General features: G+C 41.0%; 1 protein-coding gene across 4 annotated transcripts in view; it reads left to right on the top strand.

Moving 5' to 3' along the window:
* The window catches only part of THRAP3 (thyroid hormone receptor associated protein 3), a 57,487-nt gene that overhangs the window by 25,839 nt on the left and 8,834 nt on the right, over positions 1-22,814 (top strand). For all 4 annotated transcript variants that reach the window (XM_024554576.3, XM_024554578.3, XM_024554577.4 and 1 more), the window contains 5 exons: positions 12,205-12,376; positions 16,516-17,421; positions 18,877-19,590; positions 20,433-20,605; positions 21,799-21,910. In XM_024554576.3, the coding sequence (XP_024410344.1) occupies positions 12,240-12,376; positions 16,516-17,421; positions 18,877-19,590; positions 20,433-20,605; positions 21,799-21,910 (2,042 nt within the window). In that variant the 5' untranslated portion in view covers positions 12,205-12,239. The remainder of the gene's footprint in view (positions 1-12,204; positions 12,377-16,515; positions 17,422-18,876; positions 19,591-20,432; positions 20,606-21,798; positions 21,911-22,814) is intronic.

Genomic DNA, 22,814 nt, shown 5'->3' on the forward strand with positions numbered 1-22,814 from the left:
TGAACTGAAATATATCTCATTGATAAAAGTTATTTTCATGGTTTGCATAAAAGCACTCTGGTAAGAAAAAAATTACAATGTTAAATATTTCTGTATATGCCAAACAAGCAGTTGGAAACAAGCAGTTTCATCAAGCAGGGTGCTCACAATTTTTACAGTAGATTTTGGAGTCTGTCAAGTTAAAGGCCTTAGCTTTTTGGGATCGTTAATAAAAAAATGTAGTTTAATGGTCACGGCTGATGTGGCTCAGTGGATTGAGGGATTGAGTGCTGGCCTGCAAACCAGTGGTTTGCCCGTTCAATTTCTAGTCAGGACACATGCCCGGGATGCAGGCCCAGGTCCCGGGGCGGGGCGTGAGAGACAACCAGACATGGCTGTTTCTCTTTCTCTCTTTTTCCTTCCCTTCCCCACTCTCTCTAAATAAGTAAATAAATATTAAAGAATTTCTAGAATCAAAAATTTAGAAGATGTAGTTTATTAATGTGTATTTTCTCCCCCTCATAATAATTTTCTCAGCTGTTACGAAATATTCACACTTCTAAAAACAAGTTGATGAAACAGCCCACATTGGGACCGGTATTTTGGATTACTCATGTACTGTAATTAGGAGATAGATTAACACTGTACTTGGAATTTACTTGAAACGTGTTTGAATTTAAATCAGAGTGATTGTTATTTGCTGATAATTCTCCTTTCAGACTTACTTGCAGAGCACAAGTGGAGAAGCATGTACAGGGTGAGCTGTTGGTTCCCTTCATTGCGTTTGGGTTTTTCATGTCAGGATTCTCTGATGTTTTTAGGGAAAAGGAGTGGGAACATAGTTGTGGAGACTGTCACTATCCACACAGACTTACTAGGGTTTTGACCATGAATAGAGCCCACCTGCAGAGAGTCGGTGATCTTTGATGATGGGCACGCTTGGGTTTCTTACACTGCGCCTTTCTACTCTTGTGTGTGTTTGAACCAAACCTTCCATAATAAAAGTGACTTTGAAAAAATAGAGCCCAGTTGGCTCTAAGGCTAGCCTTTCTTCACCTTCTTTAAAGTTATAAAAGAACAAAACAACTCCATTGTAGTGAGGTGCCCCAAAATGGACTTTAGTGATTAAAGTGCAGTTTTATTTATTTAGGGCCACGTGGCAATTACTATTTTAGATTTTTAAAATATCTTACAAAAAAAGTAGGTAGACGTTTTGATTCTAAAAGAATCAACACCATTAACTGTGAATGTCACCAACTTTTTTAAGAATAATGTAGGAAGCCACCTGTAATCACTAAACAATTACACATAAAGTGAGAAGCAAGTGCTCCATCCTTTCTGTCCCCTTCCTTTCCATACCTTTCTTCATGCTCCACAGAGGTAACTACTGTTTACAGTTTGCTTCAGTGCTTATATAGATATGTCTTTTATTTACTGATTGATTTTAGAGAGGGGAAGGGAGGGAGGAACACACTGATGAGTGAGAGAAACATCAATTAGTTGACTCCCGTGTGCACCCCACTTGGGGACCCTGCTGCAGCCCAGGCACGTGCCCTGACTGGGAATTGAAACAACGACCTTTCGTTTTCTGGGACAACACCCAAACAACTGAGCCACACTGGTCAGGGAATAGATACGTCTTATACGTACACCTGTACCTATGTATTACACATTTTTAAAGCAAGTTCTGCCAAATTCCATATAATTAACTTGAATTTTGAGAATTTTAGTAATGATTTTTTTTACCCTAGAGATATCCACAGCTGCTCTTGATTCTGTTTCCCTCTTCTCCCTCCACTTTCCACAGGAGAGCGTAATCTCCTGAGAAAAGCATAAAATAATAGTAAACATGTTTAATGTTTCACCTGAGCTCTGCTGTCCTACTCCTAACTACCCAGAGGCATATAGAGCACAAATCAGTCCCACAGCTTTGCCTACAATCCTTTGCAAATTGTTAGTTATTTTTTTTCCTTTACCTTAATTTTAATTTTATTTATTTGATCTTAGAAACATTAATTTGTTGTTCCACCCACTGATATATTCATTGGTTGACTTTTGTATGTGCCCTGACCAGGGATTAGACCTGTAACCTTGGCGTATCAGGATGACTCTCCAGTCAACTGAGCTACCAGGCCAGGGCTGCATCTATCTTGTGTGTGTATGTGTGTGTGTGTGCGCGTGCGTGTACCTGTGAGGATGCATTTATTAAAGCTGGGGACAGTGGAACAAGAAAGGCTTAGCATAGAAGAAGCCACAGGAGAGCCTAGGCTAGGCTGCCTGAGCACCCTGGGAAATCAGAGAAAAGGGAGCTTTGGGGTCAGGATCAGGGGATCAGCCTGGGACAAACTGCCAGCTGCCCATTGCCTTAGAGTTTAGAAGACGTGTGCCTGTGAAGAAGGAAGTGGAGGAAGAAGGAAAAGGGAATGCCGTGGGCTGTTCCCCAGAAGGAGAGTGTGCATGTATCTTTTCTTTATCTCCATCGTTTGTGTCTTTTTCACCAGGAATTTTCTAAGGGAACTAGGATAGCTAAAACCATTTTGAAAAAGGAAGAAGTTGGAGAATGCTTGCTTGGTTGTCATCCCACAAAAGCAGAAGGTTGCCTGTTGGATTCCCAGTCAGGGCACATGCCTGGGTTGTGGATTCGGTCCTTGGTTGGGGCACGTAGAAGAGGCAACCAACCGATCCATGTTTCTCTCTCACATTGATGTTTCTCTACCTCTCTTTCTCTCTCTTTTCCCCTCTCTCTAAAAATAAATAAGATCTTTTTTAAAAAAGTACTACAAAGCTATAACAATCAAGACTGTGGTGTTGGCATGAGTGTAACATGATAAATCAGTGGAATAAAATTGAGAGTACAGAAAGAAATAAACCCTCAGATGTATGATCAGTTGATTTTTTTACAAAGATGCCAAAACATTTCAATAGGGAAAGAATAGTCTTTCAACAAATGGTACTGGGACATTTGTATACCCACATACAAAAGAATGAATTAGACCCTTACCTCACACCATAACACAATTTAAATCAAAATGGGTCATAGATCTAAATGTAAAAGCTGAAAGTATATAAAACTCTTAGAAGACAACTTAGGAGTAAATCTTTGTGACCTTGTGCACACCCTTCTTAGGCATGAGAGACATCAAAAGCACAAACCGTAAGAGGAAAAAAGATAAATTGGACTTCATTAAAGTAAAATTTAGTGCTTCAAAAGTTAGCATTAAGTGAAAAGACAATTTTCAAAAATGGGAGACTTTGAAAACATGCATCTAAGGGACTTGTATCCAGAATTTATAAAGGACTATACAACTCATTAAAAGGACAAATAATCCAGTAATTTGATTTAAAAATGGACAAAGGATCTGAATAGACATTTCTCCAAAAGGTGCACAAATAGCCAATACATATATGAAAAGATGCTCAACATCACTAGTCATGAGGGAAATAAAAATCAAAACCTCAGTAAGATAGCACTTGACACCAAGATGGCTATGCTAAAAAAGACACAATAACAAGAGTTGGAGATGTAGAGAAGTGGGAACCCTTATATACATCTGGTGGGAATATAAAATTATGTAGCTGCTTTGGAATATAGTCCGGCAGTTCCTCACAAAGTTAAGCGTAGAAGTACACTATGACTGAGCAGTACCACTCCTAGGTATGTATCCAAGAGATAAAAACATCTTCACACAAAAACATGTACATGCATGTTTATAGTATCATTATGCATAAGAGCCAAAAAGTGGAAACAACCTCATTGTTTATCAGCTGATGAAGGGATAAAATGTGATGTATCCTGGTAGGAGAAAATGATTGATGTACTGCTGATAACATGCTACAACACCAGTGAGTCTTGAAAACATGCTCAGTGAAAGAAGCCAGTCACAAACCCCTGTGTATTGTGTGATTCCATGTATATGAAGTGTACAGCACAGGCAAATAATGTAGTGACAGAACATGGATTAGTGGTTGCCTAGGACTGGGGGTGAGAGTGGGGGGTGCTTGGAAGGAAGTTTTACTGTTTTAATTTTTCACACTTTTTCTGCCATGTTCTGATTAATCTGGAGAACAGTGCTGCACCAAAAGGCCTGGTGTAGGAGGGAATTCGAGAGCAGGGAATCCCCTTAGAAAGGGGCTGTCATTGAGCTGCCCCTCTGAAGGATAGGTCCTTTTCTAAGCAAGGACCGTTTCGTTACCTTTGGTCATTATGTTCATGCTTCTTGGTATTAGTCTCTTTTACACAAAGCTCTCTGTTCTTCACAACTGGCTGTAGCTTTCCTAGTTTAGGCTCTCTGAAATCATCTGCAGCAGAAACATTCCTGCTGTCTTTGGCAAGGGACTTGTTTTTGCACTGGATGTTCTGAGTCAGATTTCTGGCAGAGCCTATTTCCATTTTTTGCATATGTCATGAGTTAGAGATAGGGGTAGGGGAAGAGAGCTGTTGGCTCCTTTAGTTAAGCATCTGAGCTCTTGTGGCTCAAGGTAGTTATTCTTCTGAGATTGATTTTTATTTTTAACTGATCAAATTCACAAGAGACTGATGGGTGAGGTATACCATGGGGATAGCCCATAAGGGTAATGGTGAGTCTGGCATAATGTTATCGTTTGAATTCTGAACTTAACGAGCCATATAGATCTTTGTAGGGGAGCAAGTTACCAACTCTGTAAGCCCTCACTTCCGCTTCTGTAAAACAGGTATAGAACATGGTACTTCACAAGGTTTGTGTGTATGAATGAGATAATGCTGACAGTTTCTAGCTTCTTGTCTGGCACATCTTAGTAAATGTTAGCAATTGTTACTAATAAAGTGCCAGGGACTCAATTTCCAGTGGATACAGATCTACCAGGAAAGCCATTATTTGCCTAGGGCAATCTTTTCTGGTAGGCAGGTCCATCCAGAGACTAAATTCAAGTTACAAGAGTGTTTGATGAACATATTCAAGATACGGAGCTGGAGGAGCTAGATGTTCTTATTAAGTCAATCAAAGCAGGGTAGCTAAATTACCCTGCTTGAGGAAATGATGTCTCCCAGTCTTTCAGGAGAGTACAATTTAAAGTCTTTTTCCCGTTGTCAACATAAATGCAAAACTCTTTTTGTTTGACTTGGTTAACTTTCAGGTGTATCGATTGGTTGCCTCCCATATGCGCCCCGACTGGGGATTGAACCTGAAACCTAGAGGTAACATGCCTTGACCAGAAATTGAACCCGCAACCTTTGGGCGTATGGGACAACACTCTGATCAACTGAGACACACTGGCAAGAGCTAGGTGGATATTTTTCTTCAGATAATTATTATGGGTCATTAAACCATAGCCACCTTTTTCTCTGAACTTCAGTTTCCTACCTTCAGCACTCAGTATGTATTCCTAAAATTTGTGTGTTTGTAAACTCATCAAGTGATTCACATTGTAGTGTTTTATTGTATCTTAATGGTATTTAAATCTTAAATTAGAGACTTTCCCAAAAGGATTCTGTCTCATGTTGAGATTTTTGCATTTCTTTTTGGAGGGTTATTTCTTGGAAAGATTTCCATAGTTGACAGTTCTTAACCTTTGTTTTGACTATTAGTTTTCTTTTAAAGGGTGATATTTATTAACTGTCCTGAAATTCTTTAGGCTTAGATCTTATTAGGGACCTGTAACACTTCTGCTTCCTTGAGTTAATACTTGGCCTTTCTGTCATGATACCTTGGAGTAAGAGTTAGTAATGAAAGTTTCATGATAAAGGTACTTCTATGCTTTATTGCAGCAGGGAAGCAGGTGCTGCTAGCAAAAGAGGCTGGTGTTTATCAGAATACCTTGAACATGGTTTGGTCTTAAATTGGTTGTAATGTGGACACTGAAGTGAGAGTTAACACCGTGAGAATGCTCTGATATGCCCTTTGAGATACACAAGATCTCTTGAAATTGAATACGTCTTGTGCTATAATAAGTTTGATATTAATGGGAATGAGGAGTGATTTGCCCAGCAGAGCCCTATACAGACATTAAATTACAGTAATGAAGCCATTCAAAGCACTTAGATGTAGGGAGGTGGAAGAGGGTATAGGGGGGATAAGCAGTGATGGAAGGAGACTTCGGTGGTGAATACACAATACAGTATACAGGTGATGTATTGTAGAATTGTATACCTGAAACCTATATAATTTTATTACCCAATGTCACCCCAATAAATTCAATTTAAATAACCATGTGTAAATATCCAGAACTCAAACTATTTGCCATAGGCATTAATTTCCCAGCCCGACTCAATTTCCATATCCTCCCATGGGTTGAGAGCTTTAAGCCCTGGCTGATGTGGCTCAGTGGGTTGAATGCTGGCCTGTGGGCCTGAGGGTCGCCGGTTCAGTTCCCCATCAGGGCACATGCCTAAGTTGCTGACTAGTCCCTGGTTGGGGGTGTGTAGGAGACGACCAATTGATATTCTGGCACATTGTTGTTTCTCTCCCTCTCTCCCTCGCTTCCCCTGTCTCTAAAAGTAAAAAAATAAAATCTTTAAAAAAAGAGAGTGCTTTAAAGGACTTTTCATTTGCCTTACATTTTTATTTGCTTTACTGGTAGTGAATCTTCTTTCTATAAAAATAAACAGTTAAGTATTTTCTGATGAGAACTTTTTGAATATAAGCCTAGTATTTACAGATTGAAGGTTACTAGTGTGGTTTCTGTGTATTCTGGCCAAGTAGTTTGCCAAAGCTGGAACCCCAGGGTGGCCTGTTGAGAGGCTTTCTTTGGCACTACTTAATTTTAGAGACCGAATCTCCTGCCAAATGTAACCTCTCAGTAGGCTACCTACAGGGTTCCAAACATGGGGCAAATTGTAGTAAATACTCCCAAAGTGTTTGTTCAGCAGGCAAACACTTTGTGCCATGTGCAAAAAGCACAATGCTCTCATGTGCCAGCACAATGCTGGCGTAGCACTGGGGACACTGCGAAGAAATGTAGCTGGTGTGAGAGGGGCAGAGGGGTAATTTAAGTCTTTCTTACCTTGGAGAGGTTTTGATTTAGAGAAGCGTGCTTTGGCCTTCTCTGCCAACATTCCTTTTTCTTGGAGTTGAAAAGTAAGATCTGTGTTTTTAACATTATAAAAACCATGCAGTTATATATCTTAGGACCTTCGTTGCACTATGCTTTACGTAAAATGCATCTGTTCTTCCAAGAACCATTGATCTGCTTGGTAATTAGACAAGTGGTTTGGGTGGAGAGGCTTAGACTTTGATAAGGGTGGTAGGACTGGAAACTACGTCCCAAGTGGCTCTGCAGAGCAATTTGAAAATGAACCCTTGCTCCAAGTGACAAAATTGTATCTGAAATGATTTCAAAGGACTGTTTGAAATTCTACACTTGGGTTTTAAATAAAAGCAGGGGGGAATAAAACAACAGTTACATAAATATAGGATGGAGAAGGAGGGTATCTTGCATCTGAAAAGGGGTTATGGAAAAGGACTTCAGTGCTTAGTGACTCAGAGCCAAAGCATGAGGTGTGGCCTACCAGAAAGAGAAATTGTAGAATGCATTAATACTGTCTAAATAGTTCTGTGTTAGGCCACATTTAGAGAATCACATTAAGTTCTGAGTATAACTGAAGGAGAACAAATGGGGGTTGATTCATTGGCAAAGAGGGTGATAATGTGGGTATGAAACCACATCATCTGAAGAATGTTACAAAATTGAGGATGTTGGGATCATACCAGTCCCTTATCTGGCAGTTTAGGGACTAAGTCTTATTATTTCTTCATCCTAACATGCCAAACACAATACTAGGGAGGACTAACCCTCCAAGACACCCCCCCCAATTTATTGAAAATTGTATATTCTAAGATGTTCAAACTTCAGTCACCTTCAAAGTACTCTCCATTTGATGCAGTACACCTGTTGAGACATTTTTTCCACTGCTCAAAACAGTTTTTGAACTCATCGATTTTGATGCCTTTTTAGTGCTTCTGCTGTTTTTTGTTTCACCTCTTCCACATGGCACAATGTTTTATATTTGAGGACTTTTTTTCATCCAAGAAACAAAAAAAATCCCTGGGGGAAGGTGTGTAGGGAAGGTGGGACAGCTTTTCTGTCAAAAGCTGCTGGATGCTCAGTGCGGTGTGGGCAGGTGTGCTTGTAAATCACCCATCGGGAAGTGGGCACACGTGCTGAGTCTTCAAAATAAAATCCACTGAAGCTGTGCTGTGTCAACATTAAATTACTGAAGACAAATAAGATCAATTCTGAAAAGAAAACCCACACCCATTGCTGGCCACCGTGTAATTTGTTCCCATTTTTCTTTTATGTGTGTTTTTTTTTAATTGTTTTTTTCCAGCTTGTTCTTTCTTCATCTTCAGGTAACAGTTTAAATGTCACCGGGTGACCATCCTATCTCAGTAACTACCACACTGCATGATTTGTCGATGTGTTTTCTTTGTTTTCTTCCTATTACTTAAGCAGAATTTGTAACTACAGTTTTGCCTGCTTGCTTATTTGTCTGTGTGTAGCTAGATTGGAAGCTCCATGAAGGCAAGGATCAAGTCTACTTTTATTTAGCATTGTTTACCCACTGCCTAGATAGAGTCCTCTTGAATGAATTGCTTCACTTATTTATTTGCAGCTGTGGTTTATATCAGCCTAAGTTATTCCACTTAATTCTCAAGGTATAATGATATTTTTAAAACTAGTTTTCAGCCCTGACCAGTGTGGCTCATTTGGTTGGGTGTCATCCCGCAAAGTGAAAGGTCATTGGTACGATTCCCAGTCAGGGCAGATGCCAGGGCTGCTGGTTCTGTCCCCAGTTGGGGCATGTGTGACAGGCAACCGATTGATGTTTCTCACATCGATGTTTCCCTCTTTCTCCCTCCCTTTCCCCTCTCTCTAAGAGTAAACAAATAATTTTTTTTTAAATACAGGCTTTTATGTGTTTTTAGAGGGAAGAGAAGGGAAGGGAGAAAGAGAGGGAGAGAAACCTCAACGTGTGGTTGCCTGTAGTGCGCCCCCAAGTGCAGACCTGGCCCTCAACCCAAGCATGTGTGCTGACTAGGAATTGAACTGGTGACCCCTTAGTTTATAGTCCTGCTGCTCAATCCACTGAGCCACACCAGCCAGGGCTAAAAATTAAGTCAGTTTTAATTCACATTAAAGAAGTTCTGGGAGTGTGAGTGGGGGTGGTGTTGCAGTATTGCCACTCTTGAGTATACTTGTCAATTTTGATAAGTTTAAAATACATAGATGTGTTAAGGTTGGTTCTGTATGTATTTAGGTAACAACTTTTTCTCTTAATGAAAATTAACTTCTTATTTTTCCAATTTCTGAGGGTTGAAATGAGTGTTTACTTTTCCACTAACTGTTGCCCTTTTGTTTTTCTTTTAAAGTTTGATACTTTCCACCTGTTGGGTAACTGATCTTAAGGATTTTTATTTCTGGCCCAAGCTAAAATGGAAGATGGGACAGAGATGTTGCTAGGCAAAGATATCCCTAAACTTGTGACAGAAAAAAGCCATTCAGCAAGAATGAACCCAGAGAATCCCAAAACATGCTGGAGGCCAACCAGCAAAACAAAATGTATTTTCAGCATTCAGTTTCTGTAAATTGCTCATTTACACCTCCATCTCCTGTCTCTGAGTAACTTACTCCCCTTCCTGGGCTTCGTACAATGACACTGTTGCCAAAAATCGGCTCCAAAGTGAAGTGTCTTTGACCTTGGTAGAGCACACCACAGTCCGATCCTTTTGGCAGGATCTAGACTGTAGGTCTGTGGTATCCTCATTAAGCAGCCTCTTCCTCATCACCTGTTGTCTCTGGCGTCCTAGCAGTTTCTCAGACCTCCCTCAATTGTGTCTCTGAGATTATGGTTATTTCCTACAAACTGGAGTTAACAGCAGCTTCTGGACTTCTGCCTTTACAGAAGTTCTTAAAATTCAAACCTAATACTTGAATATAATAATTAGGAACAAATATCACCTTTCAGTTTGTCTCTTGCCTCCTTTACCACAACCTAAACTTGGTAAGAGTGGGGAAGATGGATATTCATTAGTTCTACGGATCTGCGAATGACTTCTGTGTGGAATAATAGTGGTTAAGAATGCTAATTTGGAGCCAGGTTGGCTGGTTTTAAATCTGTAAAATGGGACATAGTAATGCCCTCTCCCCTGGCTGGTGTGGCCCAGTGGATTGAGTGTCAGCCTACGAATTGAAAGGTAGCTGGTTCAATTCCCAGTCAAGGCACATGCCTGGGTTGCGGGCCAGTTCAGGGGTGTACAAGAGGCAACTAGTCGATGTTTTTCTCCCTCCTTCCCCTCTTTTTAAAAATAAATAAAATCTTTTTTAAAAAATGCCATCTTTGAGGATAAAATTAAGTTCATAAAAAACATTTTAAAAACAGTTCATAAATAACAGATGTAAACCCAATTAAAGGCTGAAGCAGTTATTAGTAGAAGTTTATTGTACACACACCAAAAACAGTTTGCAAACCAGGAACACTCAAACCAAAACATGGAATGAGGCATAGGTGTATATTGTTACAAAGCAGCTTATATGGTAGAAAACAGTGATTATTCTTTGCAGTGATTGATTATAACAGAATTTTCAGTGGTTACTTCATGTAAACCTTGGGAAATAGTCCAAGTTTTGTTTGATTTTTTTTTTTTTTCCTTTTTCCTAGAGGCATAAGCAAGAGATGGCACAGGTCAAGGCAGCCTGGCAAAATGAACTGGATTAAGCTTTAGTTGTATGCCTGACTTACTCTGTCTGCTAAGGGAAGTGTCAAGGCCGGCCTCCAGTTGTCTTTTATTTTAGTGCTTCTGGACATTAAGTAAATAAGAAGTACGAGATTTCTGCTGGTAGAAAGCTTACCTTCTCTTGGTAGTTGGATAAAGATGGAAAAACAAAAATGTAAACAGGATAGTTTCCAAGCACTGAATTGTGTTCTCTGAAGAGAGAAAGCAAGGTGCTGGATTAGTCCCTAGTGCCTTTTGATTGGGTGGCTGGGGCAAACTTCTGAGCAGGTAGCTTCTGAGTTGAGATTTGAATAACAAAAAAATCGGTGAGGTAGGAGAGGATGAAATATTTGTTAGCTATTATTTTCCTTTCACAAGCTGTAGAGTTTTGGCCTGGTTTGGCTATTTCCTAACTTTGTGATGTTCGACAGATCCTTATTCTTCCTGGTATTGGTAGACACATGCTTTAGCACTTTAAATTTCTGCTCCTTGGAAGCAGCCCAAAGTTCTAGTAGTGTATACAGAAGAATAAATGAGTCACCTTGATAATGCACCTTGCTGACCAAACCCAGTGATCACTTGGCAGGGCAACTCTGAAGCACTGTGTTCATTCCTGTGGTGGGGGAAAAGCAAAAAGAAAATTTTGTTTTTTCATGGGAGAAAACCCTAAAAAAAAGTTGATGCTAGAAGAAAGTAATGGAGGTTCACTTTATAAATTACTGTAGTCCTATGTTTATGAATTAATATCCTGTATTTTATAGGGTATAATATTACATGTTACGGTATTAAAATATTAGACAATACGCTTAAACTTTTAAAACCTTTACCTTTAAAAAATACATATTTATTTACTTTTAGAGAGAAGGGAATAAAGGGAGAAAGTGAGGGAGAGAAAAACCAATGTGAGAGAGATACCTCCATTGATTTGTTGCCTCTTGCATGCCCCCAACGGGGGACCTGACCCACAACCCAGGCATGTGTACTGACTGGGAATTGAACAAGTGACCTTTCGGTTTACAAGCTGGCTGGTGCTCAGTCCACTGAGCCACACCAGACAGGGCTTAAAACCTTTTCCTTGGAGGTAAATATTAAGGATATGCCTGATGAATTCAAGGTCCAGGGATTAAAGAAATGATCAGAGGTGTGCCATTGCCAGGATAGACCAATAACCAAGATATCATTGCATATGGTTTCTTTTGTCAGAACTGGGAAAAACTTGTCCCAGCTCATTTCGGGTTATCTAACTTAGTTCACAGAACTTGTTTGCATATTAAGAAAAGACCGTGCACCAAATGTTGCTAGCTCTCCTCATTTTTGCTGGTGTTTTATAGCATTCCCCAGTTTGAGTTACATGTCAAGTTTTCCATTTACTGGTTTAGGAGTCAAATCCTCCTTGATGGAAGGTTGGAGTGGTTTTTTTTAAATCAGTTATTTCATGTTATTTTTTTTTTTAATTGCTTCTAAGTGTCCAGAGAAGTTCAAGTTTGCAAAGGGACCCACCATTCATTTGTTTGAATCTATTTTCTTACATTAGGTATAATTGAAAAGTGACTGACCCTTTCTTCAGAGATGTCAAAAACAAACAAATCAAAATCTGGATCTCGTTCTTCTCGCTCAAGATCTGCATCAAGATCTCGTTCTCGTTCATTTTCGAAGTCTCGATCCCGAAGTCGATCTATCTCTCGTTCAAGGAAGCGCAGGCTGAGGTAAGTGGCTGTGATTGTATATTGAGGTTATTGTTGTATCAGGCCAGATGGGTGCTTGGAGATCTTTTGTTAGTCTCTTTCTGTGAATGTCAAATGCTCGTGGGCGGGCAGTTGGCTTGAAGTGGAGGTTGGGCTGTAAGATATTCCAGATTTCTTCAAATGCTGTGAATCCAGATCAGCTTTCCTTGCCATACTGTTTGCCTAATTCCTTTTCTCCTCTGCCAGTACATACTATTTCTCATCTACTTTGGAAGAAAGAGCATTTTTTAAAAATTTGAGCTGTTTACTTCAAACCTTTTCATCTGATTATTTTTCAGTTTATGTTTATTTTTTGGAGGCTTGGACCAAAGTTTATTTTCATCAGGAAAGAGAAGATAGCTGATAGCTAAGAGGATTAATAATGTGATCAACATTACAAGGAAAGGAAGTCTTAACCCACTAGAATAAACCTTAAAACACTTACCAGGAGTCGTGTGTGTATACCTGATGTGCCTGTTACTGACAAGCTGCATCTGTCTAGGAAACTCATCTTAAAGTTGTAAAACAAATTTAAAATCACTATTGTAGGCATCACTTTGTCTTCTTATTAAATGTGAAAATATGCAAATAGTTCTTTTGAACATTGCTAATATTCTTTAATTCAGTCAGTTTTCATACCTTTAGGTGATATTTCCCCCATTTCAATTATGTCTTATAATAGCAGGCCAGACTTCCAGTATCTTTTCCTCTTGATGTGCTGTGAGTTGGGTTTTTTGTTCTTTAAGATTTTTAATTTTCTTTGTGAGTAGATGAGAACCTTTCAGTAGATACAAGTTTCTGTATGTGCACTAGGGAAAGAAATACTGATGTGTTAAGTACCAAAAGGGGACTCTGCACAATTTTGTTTTTTGTCAGAATTACACTAGGCAAGTAGGTAATTTCTCAGTTTTGCAACTAGGAACCCTCTCCTGTTTATTTCCGATGAGTTTCTAAAATTCTTTTTCTTTTCTTTTTTTTATCCTCCCCTGAGGACATGCTTATTGATTTTAGAGAGAGGGACAGTGGGGGGCCAGGGTGTGGGGGGAGAGAAACATTGATGTGAGAGAGAAACATCCATCAGCTGCTGCTTTACATGCCCCGGGTGGGGATCGAACCTGAATCCCAGGTATGTGCCCTGACCAGGAATCGAACACATGATCTTTGATTTTATGGGACAATGCTCCAACCAACTGAGTCACACTAGCTAGGGCCAGAATTCTTTACTTAAATGAGTTGATTATGAAATTTAAAATAAACCCCAGGAGTTGTTATTATAAGCTTTATTTTTGATGGTTCCGTATAGTACTTCTAAGAGAGTCTGTTAAACAAATGGTGGAAATTGTTTTTTGTCTGCCTGCTAATAAGAACAAGTTAATTTCTTAAATGGAATCTGTGAGAAGCCTGCCTGAAAATTTATTTCAGACCAGACATTGAGCAAGAAGTAGGTGTGCCATAAGTATTGATGACTCCAATATAATGTAGAACAGGAAGTTAGAAATCTTGAGTCTCTCCCTCAAACAAAAGAAATAATAGACTTTTTTTCAAGATGACATTATACCTGAGGGTAACCATTCTTGGGTTTCTTTTCATTCATGAGGTTTTTTTGGGGCATGCATTTTCCCAAACTTTGTTCAAGCCCTAGACTACAGTCTGTCGGTTACCCAATTGTGTCAGAGTCTGTATCACACAGAGTAAATTTATCCCATCTTTTCAATCTCAACAAAAAAAGAAGAGGGAAAACCCACTGAATAAATTTATACCTATGTCAGGAAATTACTATCAAGGCCTTGGGACTAAGCAAAGACTCTTAGTAACTCTTAACCTTGTACCCAGAGTCTTTTGATTTGGCTGGATTAAACTCAAGTTCATTTGTTCTGAAAGGTAACATTTTAAAACTCTTATCTAGTAAATGGAAACTAAGTAATTGGTTTAAAAACAAGAGGCTATACAACCAAAATGGAGACAAACTGAGAAATGTTAACCACCTCTAAGTATTTGTGATACCTGGAACTCTGGGCGTATCTGTCTGGACAGAACCCTTTCCCTTATAATACCAATCATTCGGCATGGTCACTGACTTGGCAAACGAAGGAGAAATATCTTAGGCAGGCAATATGTGCTGGGGTAGGTCTAGAGCCGTTTTATGTGCTATCTTACTCCTGGAAGATTACGATTGGAGGAATTTCTCCACTAGTAAACACGTTTTCATACTTGATTCTAGTCTGACTTTTCTGTTTTTAGAAACAGATGAATTTGCCACTGGATGCTCAATTCTTATTTCTGGCTTCTCTGTTTCATGATTTTTTTTCCTTTTGTTTTCCTTCTCCTACAAGGGAAGTGTACTATCCAGAGAGTTTGAGAAACCATGCCTTTAAATTAATTTAACTGCTGAGTTCTACAGAATTGGAGAAAATTGATTGTTTCCTTGTATTTCACAGACTGTATCCTTTTAAGTGACTTTTTGTAAATAACCTCATTTGCAATCTGCAGAGACTCATGTTCCTGCATCTGTGCAGTGACTGCGAGTTCGGATGCAGTTTGCCACAGGGCCCTCACTAGTAATTGGTGACAGAAGCAGCAGTAGCCTCTGAGGATGGGCACATGAACTAAACCCTCCTTAGTGCTGGTGGTGCATCACCTCCCTCAAGTATAGCCATTTAATTGGGTCATACTCAGTTTCATAGCCTGCATCTGCCTCTTCCTCCTTCTTTTCTTATACTGTACTGTTTTCAAATGAAAAGTGTGGAAGGTAAGTTTTTTTTTTTTTTAATTGTACTTAAATAGCAATCATTAGCCAGCAGTGTGATGCGTCATCTTTGCCAGTTGCACTTGTTCTTGGGGTGAAGGACCTGAGCATCGCAGGTAATAATTAGTAGAAAACCAACCCCACTTTATCTTCAGGTTAAATTAATATAAGTTTCTTTGTAAAAACACTATTTTATTTTAGTTGTTAAAGCCTGTCACATTTGGAGTTATTGATAAAACAAACAATCTATTTCCAGTCAGGCCTGCTGATGAGTAACTGAAGGTTTTTATTGTATTTGGGAAGTATTTTCTAGTAACGTTACATATTTCTAGCTAACTACTTAGGAGTAGTGATTAATCTTAATGATCCGTATCATCGTTGACAAGACAGGTGGTATCCAAGAGCCCCAGTGGATTTTTACACCAACAAATCCAGTCTGTGACTTTTTGACGGAAACAAAGCTGCCTGTCACTGACAAGCCTGACATTCATGGACATGTAATTTGAACTAAGTTAGGTTACTGTTGAATACCCGTGTTTCTGGAAATGTACCTTTGCCAGAGTTAGAGTTCTGTATTTTTAAATGATGAAGAACACATTTCGGCTTTAAGTTGACTTAAAAGGTACGCAGGGGAAAGGGTATTGTTTTGTAGTTTCTCTTTGCTAATCTCTTATGTACTTAGGTGTCTACAGTCAGATGGTGCCCTCGTGTGGCACCTGGGTAATAACTTGTAGTTGAGCCATAGAAACTGACCTAAATAGTGAGACCATTTCTAGGTCCCCAGTAAAAAATGAATATCTGTATGCTTTGCTATACCGATTTCAGTTAAAAATTCTGTAAGCTTTGAACAGATGTATTCTCTAAGTTCCTATTAAAGCGGTCTTTGATTTAGACCTGTTACTCACTTTTTACAAACCCAGCTCTTAGTGGAATCTGAGAAATCAGCCCTGCAAGGACAGTGAGAGGTGAATAAGGTGGGGAGTAGAGTGTTGTGACAGCATAGAGGTTGAAGGACCTGAACTATAACCTATCTGGGTACTGTGGACTCTAAGCAGTTAGTATACTGTATTATTACAATGGTCATTGTTTAGTTTGCTGCATTAAGAATATTTTTATATTCTTTCACTGTAGACCTGTCTTCACTTAAACTGTGCTATAATATTAACGAAGCAATCTTGGTGTCATTTATTAAAGTCATTCTTATCTGTTTCTGTATTTAATATGGTCCATAAGCAGTAGGATTAAATAAGTGTGCATCCTATAAGCAGGAATTTCAAAATGTTACTTTTTTATTGGCAGGTTTTTCATGAATAAAACTGCTTGTGTCAAAAATTTAAACATTTCTCCCCCCCATCCCGCCCCCATCCCCTTTCAGTTCTAGGTCTCGTTCCAGATCATATTCTCCAGCTCATAACAGAGAGAGGAATCACCCAAGAGTATATCAGAATCGGGATTTCCGAGGTCACAACAGAGGTTATAGAAGGCCCTATTATTTCCGTGGGCGCAACAGAGGCTTTTATCCATGGGGCCAGTATAACCGAGGCGGCTATGGAAACTACCGCTCAAATTGGCAGAATTATCGGCAAGCATACAGTCCTCGTCGGGGCCGTTCCCGATCTCGGTCCCCAAAGAGAAGATCGCCTTCGCCACGGTCCAGAAGCCATTCTAGAAACTCTGATAAGTCTTCCTCTGACAGGTCAAGGCGCTCCTCATCCTCTCGTTCTTCCTCCAACCACAGCCGAGTTGAATCTTCTAAGCGCAAGTCTGCAAAGGAGAAAAAGTCCTCTTCCAAGGATAGCCGGCCATCTCAGGCTGCCGGGGATAATCAGGGAGAAGAGGCCAAGGAGCAGTCGTTCTCTGGAGGCTCCTCTCAAGATACAAAAGCATCTGAGAGCTCGAAGCCATGGGCAGATGCCACCACCTACAGCACTGGCTCTGCATCCCGGGCATCAGCAGTGTCTGAGCTCAGTCCTCGGGAGCGGAGCCCTGCTCTGAAAAGCCCCCTCCAGTCCGTGGTGGTGAGACGGCGATCTCCCCGTCCTAGCCCTGTGCCAAAACCTAGCCCTCCACTTTCCAGCACATCCCAGATGGGCTCAGCTCTGCAGAGTGGTTCTGGGTACCAGGCTGGGACACACCAAGGTCAGTTTGACCATGGCTCTGGGTCCTTGAGTCCGTCAAAGAAGAGCCCTGTGGGTAAGAGTCCGCCGGCCTCTGGCTCCACATACGGCTCGTCTCAGAAGGAGGAGGCTGCTGCTTCAGGAGGAGCAGCCTATACAAAGAGGCAAGTATCTGGTTCCCCCTGCCTGGTTGTGGTTTTGTCTTGCCAGCTGGCAGTTTAGTTGTAACACGGTCTTAAGTTGGAGCTGTGATTAACGGTAAAAAGGTAATCCTCATTTCCTAAACTTTTCATTAGCAAACTTTAAAAGCATCATCCAAGGAAATCTTAAGCTTAACTCTAGCTTTCCTACCTTCCTGAATTTGTATTGCAGCATAAAGTTTCTTTAGACTACTCTGCAATGATGTTTTCACATTTAAAATTTGCCTTGGATTCTACCAATGTAAGCCAGAGAACAGTAGAGTTGTGGGTCAGCTATCAAAAAAATACGGTCTTTGCCAAAATGAATGGCCATTGGAGCTGTTAGACCCCCTAAGACCCACCACCTGCTATGATTGATCTACATCAGCCCATCAGGGTGAAGAGCTGCACCCTCAACCCTCCAGTTGAGGAGACTGGGCAGAATGGCAAAGTCCAAGGCTTAGTCCAGAAAGGCCTTGTTTTAAAATCACAAGGTGGGTGTATGTCCTGGTAGGAGCCAGCTGGGCTGCGTGTTAGGAGAGGATGTAAGAGTGCTTCCATCTTTGTACCCTGGGTGACATGGTGAGTTGGAACCTGAATCTTTGTGTGGTTGTATGGTTTGGGGTGGCAGAGACGTAACAGGGGCATTGCATCGAGACCAGGTTGTCAAGAGGGAATTACTGGGCAAGTGGGGTTTTTCCTTTTTCTTTTCTCTTATTAGCATATTCTTTGATGTCCTTCTGTCCTTTGATTCTCTTTTGCCATATTTCTCCACTAATGGGTACAGATGAGATGTTCAGAATCTGTACTTTCCAGCCTTCAGTAAGTCTACTTGAAAATGTAAGTTTTGTTTCTTGCCAGAACTGTGAATGTTGTTAGAAGGCTTGGGCATGAGCTCTCCTTTTCCATAAGAAAGAGTAGGATGATTTTTGCCTCTTCCCCTCAATTAACATGTATTTTGTTTCTATTTGTGTTTGCAGTATATTTCATATTTAGATCTTCTAGGTGACTTGAAGCAAATTTGAAGTCTCTTTTGAGACTTGTATTTCCAAATGTGAGTTGTATAAAAGCAAAACAGTCCAAGGTTGAACATTCTATGTTAACTTTGCCGAAAGCAGATTGTAAGTGACTGAAGGTTGGATAAGACCTTAATTTTTTTTTTACTAGACCACTTACAGGTAAGTAGGTTTTGTTTTTTAGTATCCTAAAAATTACCTTTGTTATTTTCTTGATGTTTTTTTTTTTTGTAAGACACAACTCTATGGAGCAAATATTTTTCTCTAAATTAATAAAAAGTGACCAAGTAGAAAGTCCTTTGGTAACACAGGAATCCACGAGACGTTTGACTCGGAAATTCAAAAACCGAAGTCCATGTGGTGATGTGCAGATCCAGTTGCTTAAGAAATCTCTTGTGTGTGTCTCTTGTGTTTTTGTAACTAGGTATCTAGATGAGCAGAAGACAGAGAATGGAAAAGATAAGGAACAGAAACAAACAAATACTGATAAAGAGAAAATGAAAGAGAAAGGGAGCTTCTCTGACACAGGCATGAGTGATTCGAAAATAAAATCTGATATGTTTGCTCCCAAAACTGATTCTGAGAAGCCTTTTCGGGGCAGCCAGTCTCCCAAAAGGTATAAGCTCCGAGATGACTTCGAGAAGAAGATGGCTGACTTCCACAAGGAGGACATGGATGATCAAGATAAGGACAAAGCTAAAGGAAGGAAGGAATCTGAGTTTGATGATGAACCCAAATTTATGTCAAAAGTCATAGCAGGCACAAACAAAAACCAGGAGGAGGAGAAGTCAGGCAAATGGGAGGGCCTTGTGTATGCGCCTCCCGGCAAGGAGAAGCAACGGAAAACAGAGGAGCTGGAGGAGGAGTCTTTCTCAGAGAGATCCAAAAAGGAGGATCGGGGAGGGCTCAAGAGAACCGAAAGTGGGCACAGGGGGTTTGTGCCTGAGAAGAACTTCCGAGTGACTGCTTACAAGGCAGTCCAGGAGAAAAGCTCGTCACCTCCCCTAAGAAAGACCTCTGAGAGCCGAGAGAAGCTGGGAGCCAAAGGAGACTTTTCCTCAGGGAAGTCTTCCTTTTCCATTACTCGAGAGGCCCAAGTCAACGTCCGGATGGACTCTTTCGATGAGGACCTTGCAAGGTGAGGTGTAGCCCTTGATGGGGACTCCAGCAGTCTAAATGGTGTCTCCTAACCCCTCTTGCTAAGGACATTACGAAAGCAAGACAGGCCCCTGCTATGTTTCCCCTGTCGTCTGAGTTTCAGTGCTGGTACCCTCGGGTCCGCCTGTTCTCAGTGGGGAGAGTATCACTGATCGATTTCTTCTGTGTTGGTGTCAGGATCACAGGATGATGAAGGGTGTTTCTTTAGTGACTGGCTTTGGTGTTGGGTCCCCTCTGCTGTTTCCTCTGCTCTCTAGTCAGCGCAAGTGCACATACTTCCCCTGCCTCTAGCCTTCGTTCTGTTCCTTCCTGACTTTGATCAAGGTGCCTTTTGTCCATAGAGCCATCCAGGGGCCATTCCTCCGTTCTTAGTAGGCTCTCAGAGTCTACTATTAGAGGCCTTCGCCATGAAATGGTGCAGCAGTGTTTGGAGTTGGGGCTGTGGATGAGGGGAGAACTTCAGGAAAAAGTGGTGATGTCCAGGTTGCTTTTTACCGGGGGTAAAAACTACGCAGCCTCTTGGAAGTCGGTCTGAACCACGTTGCAGCCACATCCCACTCCCGCTTCATTGTGTCGCTTCACTGAATGGCCCCGGCTGGCCAAGCTAGTTGATCTTTTAAAATACACTCCCATTTGTTGGGTACGTTAAAACCAGCAGTGACCCCCAAAACAGTGACTGAGTCACTGAGTAACACTTCATCTAAAGAACTTTGTGGGTAAATGTAAAAACTCTCTGAAAAAATGCATTGCGTTTTTAGGGTTTAAATGTTCTGACTTTATATGTATCTTGTTATATTGGGTCTTGTGTTTTTTTTCCCCCAGACCCAGTGGCTTATTGGCTCAGGAACGGAAGCTTTGTCGGGATCTAGTTCATAGCAACAAAAAGGAACAGGAATTTCGTTCCATTTTCCAGCACATACAGTCAGCTCAGTCTCAGCGGAGCCCCTCGGAACTGTTTGCCCAGCACATAGTGACCATTGTTCACCATGTTAAAGGTGGGTCCGGGCTCCGGCCTGCTTAGGCGCTCTTGCCGCTGCTTAGCTGCTTCTAGTACAAGCAGGATGATTGGGTGAATAAGGGAGCCTTTTGGGGTCCTTTACCTTTTTATTTTTTTAAGATTTTTAATTTATTTTTTGGAGAGAGGAGAAGCAAGGGAGAAAAACATTGATGTGAGAGGGAAACAGTGATTGGTTGCCTCTCTCACACCCCCAACTGGGAACTTGGCCTGGAATTGAACCAGCGACCTTTCAATTTGTAGGCTGACCATCAGCCCACTCAGCCACACCAGTCAGGGCATGGGGCCCTTTATCTTACTGAAAGGGCCTTTGAAGCTACAGACTGGGTTGAAGGAAATCCCTTCCAGGGAGGAGTTTCTGGTTTTTAAATTATAGTACTAGGCTTTTTTTTTTTATTTTTTAAAATTTTATTTATTTTTGGTGGGGGGAGGGAGAAAGGGAGGAGGAGAAACATCAGAGTGAGAAAGAAACATCATGTGGTTGCCTCTTGTACATATCCCAACTGGGGACTGAACCTGCAACCCAGGCATGTGCTGTGACTGGGAACCAGCTGGCGACCTTTCAGTTTGCAGGACAATACCCAGCCAATTGAACCACACTGGCCAGGGCAGAGCTGAACATTCTGAATTGCTAGTTGTAACCTGTGATTGATAGAATAGGTAAAATCTTTCACATGAAGATATAAAATGCTTGAAAAAGGAGGTATTGAAAGTGGCTTTTCCTGCACCTCTCTCTTTTCATGTCCAGCAGGTAGAAGCCTCTAGAGGTCTTTTGTCAGCCTTATGGTGTGAATTTCTTCCCTACCATAAGGGCAAATGGAGGTAGGAGGGCTGGGGAGTGGCAGAGAGAAGGTCATGTAGAAGCTTGGTGGGGCCACTCACAGATTCCATCTGAGATTTAAACGGAAGCAGGAGCTGTCAGTGTGACTGAACGGACAGTGGGCTCCAGGTTTCTCTCTTTGTGTCCACGTCCTGAGATAAGGGAGCTACCCTGGGAATCCAGTGCCTAGCATTGGATTGTGTGAACTAGCCTCTTTTGTTTCCTCTTTTTTGTATGTTTGTTACGGATTTGACTACTTCAGTCATATCTCTTTGGCTGCAGATTCATACAAAAGAGTTGAATATTGTGTTTGCTTTTGATGGCTTAATGTGTTTTTCTTTGACTCTCCACAGAGCATCACTTTGGGTCCTCAGGAATGACATTGCATGAACGCTTTACTAAATACCTAAAGAGAGGATCTGAGCAGGAGGCAGCTAAGAACAAGAAAAGCCCAGAGATACACAGGTGAGGACCCCAACCGTATGCTGCAGGTGGTCCTAAGAGACTGATCATTACATCTTAAACTTGTCTTTGCCATATTAGCAGCAGAAGTTAAGGTACCACCCTTAAGATCCTAGGATAGAAGTGGGTGTTTGCAGTCGTGAGTGGAAAGGACATGCTCTGATGGCCATGAGTTTCCTGCTTTGGGCCTGAGGAGAGCAGCCCTTTGGTACAAATGAACCCTTCTATTCTTGGGAGCCAGCAGGTGGTGACCTGAGGTCACTGGGAGCATTCTGTAGGTAGAGTAAATGTTAAATTTCCTTCAGCGACCCATGTACTTCAAATACCAATTTTGGGGGGAGAATTTATAGTGAGTAGGAGGTTGGGGAGCCGGTAGCATTATGTGAAAGGTTTTTAAAGCCCAGCATGTTTAAAGAATATCACATTTGGTTGTAGGGAACTTTGTCTAGAAATCAAGTTGGCCTTGTCTTTATTTATTTATTTATTTAGACTTTATTTTTTTTAGAGAGAGGGGAAGGGAGGGAGAAAGAGAGGGAGAAAAAAGCGATGTGAGAGAGAAATATCGATTGCCTCTCGCATGCACGCTAATCAGGTATCAGGCCCCACAACCCAGGCACGTGCCCTGACTGGGAATCGAACCAGCCACCTTTTGCTTTGGGGGATAACACCCAACCAACTGAGCCACACTGGTTAGGGTGGCCTTATCTTTAATTCCTTAGTAGTCAGCTCTTGAATCTATTGCAGTAGGTATTGTAGAACCATGTTTGTATAGTAGTCTTGGATTTAGGGTCATGCCAGGCAATTGTTTCTCACCTAAACCTAATCTCATAGGTAAATAATGGGCCATTGCATCCTAATTCCCAAGTTGAAAAATGCCCTCTGGTGTTGGCAGGTGTTAGATAGTCTT

Source organism: Desmodus rotundus, chromosome 3, assembly GCF_022682495.2.
Source record: "Desmodus rotundus isolate HL8 chromosome 3, HLdesRot8A.1, whole genome shotgun sequence".
Classification (NCBI taxonomy): Eukaryota; Metazoa; Chordata; class Mammalia; order Chiroptera; family Phyllostomidae; genus Desmodus; species Desmodus rotundus.